Here is a 9817-nt window from a genome sequence, read left to right as displayed (position 1 = left end):
TGTGTGTGTGTGTGTGTGTGTGTGTGTGTGTGTGTGTTTGATACAGGGTCTTGCTATGTAGCCCAGGCTTGCCTCAAACTCATGATGGCATTCCTCCTGCTTCAGCCTCCTGAGTGCTGAGATTGCAGTTGTGCGCCACCACGCCTGGCTGGAAAAGTAGTTTCATTTTAGCATTTCTCACCTTTTAGTCCTTTAGGAGACCTGCAGATTTTGTTCTTTAGGAGATTTTGTTCTTTCAATTTCTATATAGTTATGTAGCTCCACTTATATGAATAACTGCTGTCTAAGACCATACCACCCTGAATACTCCCGATCTCATCCTAATAACTCCTGCATTAGTAAAACTTCACTGTTACGTTTTTCTGACCATCTGAAGTTAAATACCACCAATGCATTTTAAGTTCTCAGGTGCACATCCAACAAATTTAAACTGCAGCATATAACCATTTGAGTATGAATGAGTTTTTGCCAGAACAAATGTCACTGTCACTAGCAACTGTAATTACTGTGCTTGGAATTCAATGTGTCCATCCATATTGAGAAGTAATAATTTTGCTTCACAAAACAACATAAAAGGCAGAACACTGGCTCACATCAAATATAATAGTCTGTGGAAAGATTCTATTTCTCTAATTTAAAATAAAGGGTAGCTTCTACAGAAAGGTATTATAAGCTTTTTAAATAAATCTTCCCTTATTTTAAAGAGATTAATCTTCACTAAGGACAGCCTATGAATACAACAAAAGGAAGTACATAATATAGCAGACAAGACTACCTAGAATTTAAAATGTAAAGTGAAGAAATTAGATCTGAAGTGCCCTCAACATACCCATAGTAACTGTGAGAGTACATGTGTAGACTTAACTGTGATTGTGACTACTAATCTTGATTTGTCAACTTCGTTGGATTAAGAAACACCTAGATTAGTGAAGCACTCACACCTGTGTGTGTCTGCATAGGTTATAGAAGGGCTCAGGTTCCATAAATGGTTCCCAGCTTATTTCTCTCTAGTACTGTTCTGCTCTGCTTCCTGGCTGCCATGAACCAAGTAGCTTTGTTCCTCCATGTCCTGCTTACCAGGGACTGAGTTCCTTAAAATGTGAGCCAAATTAAACTTTTCCTTCATATTTTGAGTTTTGGGTACTGAGTCCAGCAACAAGAAAGTTGATTAATACAGAAAACCCACATCAGAGATGTAGGGCCTTTGTTGCAACTGCACCTGACCACAATGTGTAGAAGCTTTTGGAACTGGTTTGTGTAAGAATTTTGGAAAGATTTAGGGATGCAGGCTAGTGCAGCCTTAAAATGCAATAAGCACTGTCTGATGGTTAATCCCCGTCAAAACTCTAAAGCCAAAAATAATGACAGGAATGTGGTCACTGAAGGGCAGGATCAGGATGTTTGAGTTGGGAATGAGAAGTTATTAGCGACTGCACTAGAGGTCATGTGTGCTACATACACTCTGAAAGAAAATGTTACCATCCTGGGACTTTGTGAGAAACAAAGATTAGGGTAGTGAACTAATCTGGTACAGAAAATTCCAAGACAGCCCAACATCCAGGCTATGGCATAGTACTGCTGGTAGCTGTGGGCCAGATTTACCATTAGAAGTGGAGGCAGAAAGGAAAAGCAAAACATTTTGAAAGCCTTAAGCCAAATACTTTGCACAGGGCCAAAGGGAAAGATGCCTGGGGCCAGGGATTTAGCTCAGTAGTTCCACTGCCCAAGCACAAGCACAAGGTCCGAGTTCAGTCCCCGAACCAAAAAAAAAGAAGAGAAAGATGCCTGTATTGTCACTGAGAAGAACCAAAGACTAACTCTACCCGTACAGCAAATTCTACTACTTTGCTTGAAGGGATCACTTTTATATCACAAGTCTGCTTCAAATTTAGGTTTAACAATTATTAAGACAATTTAAAAAAAAATCAGACACTTTAAAGAACCATGGTCCTAAACATAGAAATCAGAAATGTTTAGCAAAAAGTGGTCAAAACTGTCCATATTTTAACTTAGAACTCAGAACTACAGGGAATAAATCCATACCATCAAATTTATACTGAGAACTCAGAGCTTCCTATCACTGGATCTTGTTTACATTTACTGCCCAGAACAAATACCAGTTTCTCCCTGACTGGCCTTCATTCTAATTTGAGCAGATGAAAATCACTGTCAGGGAATAGGAGTGTGGCTCAATGGCAGATGACATGTTCAGCATGCTCAAAGCCCTGTGTTTAATTCACACCCAAAACAAAATTTACTACATCCTACATAGGCTTGCTAAACAAGTACTATAAAGGCTTACCAGATTCCTAAATGAGATAAAGTATTCCTAGCCCGACATTTTATTTTATTCACAATTTCCTACTTACAAAGTCTTGACGTATATCATTGAAGTCTTTGCCGTATTTTTCCAGTGCCTCTTCAAATAAGCTAGCTTCAGAGGCTGACCATTCTTCCATTTCATCTCTGCATAAAACAGGTCCTCCAAGTGGTACTAAGACACTAATTGCACTGCTCAAGTCATAGCCATGTCTGTACAATGTATCCATAGCATGAAACTAGAGAAACAAAATGGGCAGGAAATGTCAACTAGATATGCGTATTTGCTCATTATTTAGGATAGAAAACATTAAATGCATAATAAAATAACAAGCAGTACTCTTTAAATTAAAAAAGAATAGATTACAAAATAAGTACTTAAAATTTCATTTGTTGCTTTAAAAAAATGTTGACTTGTTCCAGGTATGGTGGTGCATGCCTGTACTTCAGTTACTTAGAAGAAGATCAAGGTCAGCCTGAGCAACTTAAGACTGTGTCTCAAAACCAGGCTAAAAACAAAAACAAAAATCCAGGCTAGGAATATAGCTCAGAGGCAGCATGTTTGGACAGCACAGACACAACCCTGTATTTAGTCCTCAGGAATGGTAAAAGGGGTCGGGGGTGGAACCTGAAAATGCTGAATTGTCAAAGAGTGAAAAAAATTCTAGGGTTAGAATAAGAGAAAAATTAAAAGAGATGGAAGGAAACCAATGGACAGAAATATGATACTTAAGGCAAAACAAAAAATTATGACTGAGATTTTGGAAAACGAAGAAATGATGACCAGGTCTGCTTACAACAGATAAGCCGGTGTGTTTCCTATACATTTCAACTAAAAGTGACTTGAAGAAAGACACACTGGTACATATCATCACCTGTTGCTTACGATCTCAGCTTTTTATTATTTCCCCTTTTCTTTATGCAAAAGCACCTCAGGTCTAGCTTACTTAAAAAGCATTTTCCAGCCCAGCGTGGTGGTGCATGCCTATAATCCCAGCACTCAGGAGGCTGAGGTAGGAGGATTGTTTTAAATTCAAACCAGCTTGGGCTACATAGTGAATTCCAGGTCAGTCTCAACTACATAGTGAGACTCTGTCTCAAAAAAACAAACAAACAAACAAAAAAACCCAAAAAAAGGCATTTTTCTCCACTCAGAACAATGAATAAAGTAGGTTATAAAACCAAGTTTTAAAAACCTTGCATGGTTTTTCTATTGCAGAGAGAGATTCATTCATAACACGTACATACACCTCATACAGCAGGAAAACCACAAAACAGGAGAGTCAGCTGTGTACACACAGGTTTGCAGACTGAGTGGCAAGGCAAGTCAATCCTTGCCCAAGTGAGAACTAGTTGTTCCCATTCCTTCCCACCCAGACTTTCTAACACATGAACACTGAGACTTCCATCTTTGACACAAAGTACCTTCTACTATTTATTAATAACTTCACAGATGGAGATGGCTTCGTTTCTACACAAAATATTGTTTCTTGAAATTAAATTACTATTTAAGTGATTCCTGACTATGTAGCAAGGAACTGTGGAAAGTTCCTTACGTGTATAAAAGAACATACAATAAATTCTAATATGAACTAATACACATAAAGAGAAAAGTTATTAGCCAAGTGTGCACTAAGAGTATATACTTACATTGGATAAGAGCAGTGTGTGTGAATCTATTGATAGAGCTAGTGCAGTATTTAGAATATGGACACAAGTTTGTTTTAGGTACCAGGGATTGAACTCAGGCCCTTGAGCTTGTGAGGCAGGCGCAGTGCCACTGAGCTAAATCCCCAGCCCTGGACACAAGTTTAGAAACAATAACTAAACTGCTTTAACAAGGGTTGACATTTCACTTAAATCATGTTTCTACTAATCAAAAGCAAAGCAAAAAAAAAGCAGAGATTTTGTTATAAATCTCCTAGTTAAAATGACCAAGCCCACTGATGATATAGTCTTGCTGTATGTGTCACAATCATGGGAACAGTAACTTCTAAGTAATTTTTCTTCCCTCCCTTCTTCTTTCATTGGGTGTTGAGGGTTGGGATTTGAGTCAGGGTCTTCCTATGCTGGCCTGGAATGCACTATGTATTGCCCAGGCCGGCCTTGAACTCACTGCAATCCTGCCTCAGCCTCCTGAGTGCTGGTATTACAGTTGTGTACTATCACATTCAGCTTCTAACCTTCTGCAGTGGGGGCTGCAAAAATGCCAGTCAAGAACTGACCTTGATCCCTTTTTTGTACTCTGCAAATTTTAATATCAACAGGTGTTTGCTTCTCTAGCTAAACTCATTAAGCAGACTGCAATTTAGCTTCAGCACAGTATTTACTTTCATATACTTTTACAACATCTCTGAAACTAGTTTCTGAATAACTGATCGATGAAAATGAAAAGATCAATACCATTTAGAGATCTCTACAATTAACAATAACCTCACAAGTCATTATTTTATAACTTCCTCAATTTTTTTTCCTTGGTATCGAGAATCAAACTTGGGACCTTGCACTTGCCAGGCAGGCAACAGTGCCCTGAGCTACATCCCCCACCCTCTAAATTTATAACTGATTAACATGCCTAAAAGATTAAACTGGGCATGGCGGTACACTCCTATAATCCCAGCACTTGGGAAGCTAAGGCAGGAAGATTGCCAGGAGTTCAAGTATGAGGCCAGCATCATTCACATAGCAGGACCTTGTCTCAAAAAAAATCCTAAAACATGAAAAAACAAGCAAACAAACAAAACTAAAAGATAAAATGATTTTTCAAAATTTAATAATTATACAAATCAACTGATAATGAAATTTCTCAAGAGATAAAATTTTTAGAATTAACAGGGGCTCTGAAACCAAAAGACACATAATTAAATGCATTTGTCTCAGCTAATATTACATCAACCACTCAAAACCTCTCAAGCCTACATTTAAACCACAGCCCAGAGGAGAGTGCAGAATTATTTCATATGGTAGAAAGAAAACACCTCACCAGGCTTGTACACTGGGGGCTTCCTACAGCAGAATTCTTTTGAAATCAATGATAACTTTCACCAAGAAAACCAGAGGATCACCTTATTTGAAGTCCAAATAATCCCGTCTTTTTGACACACAGATGTCTCTTTTAAAAAGATTCTTACACAGTTTAACTCTACCCTTTTTTTAAAGCTCTAAGTAAAATCTGAATATAATTTCTACCACAGAAGAGACAATATCCAATAAAGTAAAATGAAGGACATAAACTATGAAAGAACATAGTAGTTTGACATGTAACAGACAATTCACCGTTCATCACTAAGATAATGAAAATTTGAAGAACCAGCCAAGTTTAAAACAGGAACTAAACAACAGTGAGTAGAGTCAGGATACTGGCTGGCAAGGGACATGAGGGAAAACTTTTGAGATACTGATATACTTTATCTAAATCTGGTGGTTATACAGATGTATGCACATGTAAAATTTACAAAATGTACAACAAAGTGCAGGACATCTTTCTCTCTCACACACACACACACACTCGCAATTTATCAAATTAAAATCAGAAAAAAAATGTAATAAGCATAAAGTCTGTAAAGTCTTCCCTCTAGATACCTTGCAAAAATACCACTTTCCAATAGATAGACACATTGCAAGATTCATTCAAATCTAAATTTTAAAACTCATCACCCAGCACAAGTTGTTCTCTCTGCCAATAAGTGGTGAAAGTGTTGTCACATTTCATCTCATTCATAACAGATGGAGATGACAAACAGAATTATTTTAGGAGAAAGACTGACAAGGAAATCTTGGCAGTGGAATTCTCATCTTTTGTTCATTAAGCAGAATACTATGGTAAATTTGATTGTTGTTCAGCAAACATTCTTTCCCCGAACCTCCCAAAGAAGCTATCCACTCACTGTGCTGATGCTGAGCTTGACTTGGTTGCCCAGGACAATGTTAAGATATGTGACCCTGACAGACTGGACCTGTGTTTGTGCATCTGGTCATGCCCACACAGTGAGACCCTGCCTCAAAAACAAACAAATAATTTGTGTATATAGTGTCAAAGTTTATGGGAAGCCATTATGTATTTTGGACAGACCTCTGCCCTACACCCCAACAGGCCAGAACAAACCAGAATGGAGTCACTTCTGTTAAATGCCATTAATCAAACTGACCAGGTGAGTCAGTCACCAAGCAGAAGTGACCCAGTTTACCTGAGCAGTTAAGGAAACCCCTTCTTCTTTCATCCTATAAGGAATGTTACTTTTGAGACTTCTGTAAGTTTCTTATTCCCTACTGCTTCAGCCCTTTTCTGTCCAGCCTTTCACTCAAATTATACGAATAATCACTCTATTTTCTAAAATGAGGTGATGCTATTTCCAGAAAAGTAAAGCTAATTCCATCATTACTTTCAATTTGTTGTAATTTTGTCCGTTTTTGCTTCTTCGCCATAGATACAAAAGAATGATGAAACAAACAGTAAAATGGTAACAATTGGGCAATTTTGTTGAAGAGAACAGGTTTTTTTTTTTTTTTTACTATTTTTGTATTGTATCAAAATACAAAGACAGTAAGTTTTAAGAAATTATAACCACATGCTATCATTGCCTCACATTTATAAATCCCAATCTCTTCAGCAATAGCCTTAGACAAAGCTGTTAAAATTTTTTTTCATTGTATTTCCTTAAGTTCAAATCTATAGCAATTGTCTGAGGTTCTCTGTTATTAGTGTAGAATTCACAAGAGAAAAAAGTGGAAAGGACAGTATTTATCCCTGCTCAAAAAACATTCATTTACACTTAAATTTAAGAAAAAGATGGACAGACAATTCTCCTAGGGCAGTATGCAGTGCCTCCATACTCATCTGTAACAGACCCCCCGCCCCAAAAAGCATGGCTCTTGGAGAATATTGTTACTTTAATGATTTATTTTAAAGGAAGAAAAATTTGTTTTCTATTTCTTGCTGAAATGATGGTCTATCTGAAGTGATAGACCATTAATACTAATTCTAAATTCACATGTTAGAAATACCAGTAACACTCAAGTAACAGAATGACTTTTCTAAACTTATAGAAATTCTCCTTTTATCAAATTTATATTCATTCTGAAGTCTAGATTTCATATACTGATATCTGAACTATTAATCAAAAGATTTATACATTCTTCACACCTTCTAACCTATCCTGAAATCTGATGTGATGGCACATGCCTGCAATCCCAGCTCTAGGAAGGATTGACCAGCCTGGACTACACAGTGTGATCCTGTCTTAGGAAAAACAAAAACCAGCAACTACTGTAGCAATTACTGAGTTCTTGAGCTCTGACACTGTGCTGGGCAATGCTCTAAGCCCTTCCAAAGTAACCTCATTTGATCCCAAGTTAAAACCACAGGGGTGGTGCACGCCTGTAATCCCAGCACTCAGGAGGCTGAGGCAGGAGGATTGTTATAAATTCGAGACTAGCCTGGGCTACATAGTGAGTTTCAGGTCAGTCTCAACTACATAGTGAAACCCTGTCTCAAAAACAAAACAAAAAAACAAACAAAAAAACATGGGAACACAGAGGTCAGCTTGTCCAGTGCCTGGAAAGGAGGGGTCAGAGGTCTTATTCAAACTCCGGGGCACCACCTGCTCTCTTTCCCAGTGTGGGACCACAAGAACCTGGAGAGGCCAGCACTTATGAACATCACCTTCCGTGACAGCCCAAGGCACACTGAGTACCCTACCCGGGGGATCACCAAATTCTGTATTGTGTGAGCATAGCTATATACCCTTTTCTTGTCTGCCTACAAGCCAAGCCCCCTGAAGCAAAACAAGTAGACTGCACTATTGTTACCACTGTTGATAAGGAGATGCAGCAGACAGGGCGGGTTATGTAACTTGCATACGGCTACATGAACCATAAACTGGGGGGGCCATTCTGGGATTACAAAATTACATCAATTTGTATGCTTTCATCACAGCAGCATTACAAACAATAGCCAAAAAAGCTACAAGCAATTCTGATGGAAGAACACAATGTAGCACATATATAAATGGATCTTCAGTCAACATTAAAAAGGAAGTAAAAGGGGCTGGGGATTTAGCTCAGTGGTTCCAGGGGCTGCTTCACAAGCGCAAGGACCCGAGTTCGATCCCCAGTACAGTACCAAAAAAAAAAGGAAGTAACAAAATTCTGACAAATGGTACACGGATGAGCCTTGAAGGCATGCTAAGTAAAACAAGCCCCTGACAAAAGGCAAGAGCACAGAGACAGATAGTGCAATGGTGATTGCTGGGGGTGCTGGTAGGAAGAGGGCAGTGGCAATGAAAACAATGTTCAATGGCTAAGAAGTTTCAGTTGGGGAACAAGAAGTTCTAGAGATAGATGGTAAAGATGATTATACAACACTGTGAATCTACTTTATGTATATTTTACTACAAAATTTTTAATAGTACATCTCTTGCTTATATCTTTCTACCATTCACATTCTTCAGACTATGTATGTACAGTGCTGGTGATACAGGCCAAGTATCCCTTACTAGAAGTACTTAGGCCCTTTGAAACGTTCTGAATTTTGGGTTTGTTCAGAACTCTTGGCTCTTTACATGAGCATATCACAAAGTAGCCTGCCCTAGATTGCTAGATTAACAAAGTTGAAAGAGAGTAAGAGTTAACTTGCAGAGTTGTGAGAGCATACAAGCAAACCAAACTGAATACGTAAAGCCCCTGTGGCACAAAAATCAAGGACAGAGACAGCTTGCTTAGAGTCAAAGAGCACAGTATGTGAGCAAAGAGGCTAGAAAGAGAGGACAGGCAAAGCATGTCATGTGGTAAATAAAGACTGGAGGGCTAGGGATTTAGCTGCCTCACAAGCTCAAGGTCCTGAGTTCGATCCCGGGCACCAAAACAAAACAAACAAACTCATGGAAAATCAGAACCTCCTTTCTTTTCTTTTCTTTTTTGTTTGTTTGTTTTGTTTTGTTTTGTTTTTTGAGACAGGGTCTCACTATGTAGTTGAGACTGACCTGGAACTCACTATGTAGCCCAGGCTGGTCTCTACCTCACAGTGATCCTCCTGCCTCAGCCTCCCGAGTGCTGGGATTATAGGCATGTGTTACCATGCCCGGCAGAACCTCCTTTCTTGAAGGCAGGGAATTTAGCTCAGTGGCGCTGCCCCCTGCCTCACAAGCACAAGGTCCTGAGTTCGATCCTCAGTACCAAAAAACAAACAAAAAAAGGATTGGGGGTTTTACTCTAAATGTAATTAACAGGTAAAAGGACGTAAGGTAGGAGACAGCAGTTCAGAGTTGCTTTTTTGTTTGTTTTGAGACAGGGTCTTGCTATGTAGTTCAGGCTGACCCTGAACTCACTATGTAGTCCAGGGTAGCCTTGAATTCATGGCGATCCTCCTGCCTCAGCCAGGTGAGGACTGGGTTTACAGGTATGCACCACCACACACTGATCAGATTTACATTTTTAAAAGAACAGACATAAAACAGAACTATGGATGTTCCAGGATGTTCTCTCTATCCTATTATTAGTC

General features: G+C 38.8%; 1 protein-coding gene across 8 annotated transcripts in view; it reads right to left on the bottom strand.

Annotated features, from left to right (window-relative positions):
- Mta3 (metastasis associated 1 family member 3) overlaps positions 1–9817 on the bottom strand; it is a 214369-nt gene that overhangs the window by 50377 nt on the left and 154175 nt on the right. For all 8 annotated transcript variants that reach the window (XM_010621509.2, XM_010621506.2, XM_010621508.2 and 5 more), the window contains exon 9: positions 2370–2558. In XM_010621509.2, the coding sequence (XP_010619811.1) occupies positions 2370–2558 (189 nt within the window). The remainder of the gene's footprint in view (positions 1–2369; positions 2559–9817) is intronic.

This window comes from Fukomys damarensis, unplaced genomic scaffold, assembly GCF_012274545.1.
Source record: "Fukomys damarensis isolate Sample0158 unplaced genomic scaffold, DMR_v1.0_HiC HiC_scaffold_2, whole genome shotgun sequence".
NCBI classification, from domain to species: Eukaryota; Metazoa; Chordata; class Mammalia; order Rodentia; family Bathyergidae; genus Fukomys; species Fukomys damarensis.
Note: the sequence above shows the minus strand (reverse complement) of the source record. Positions and strands in the feature narration are given on the sequence as shown.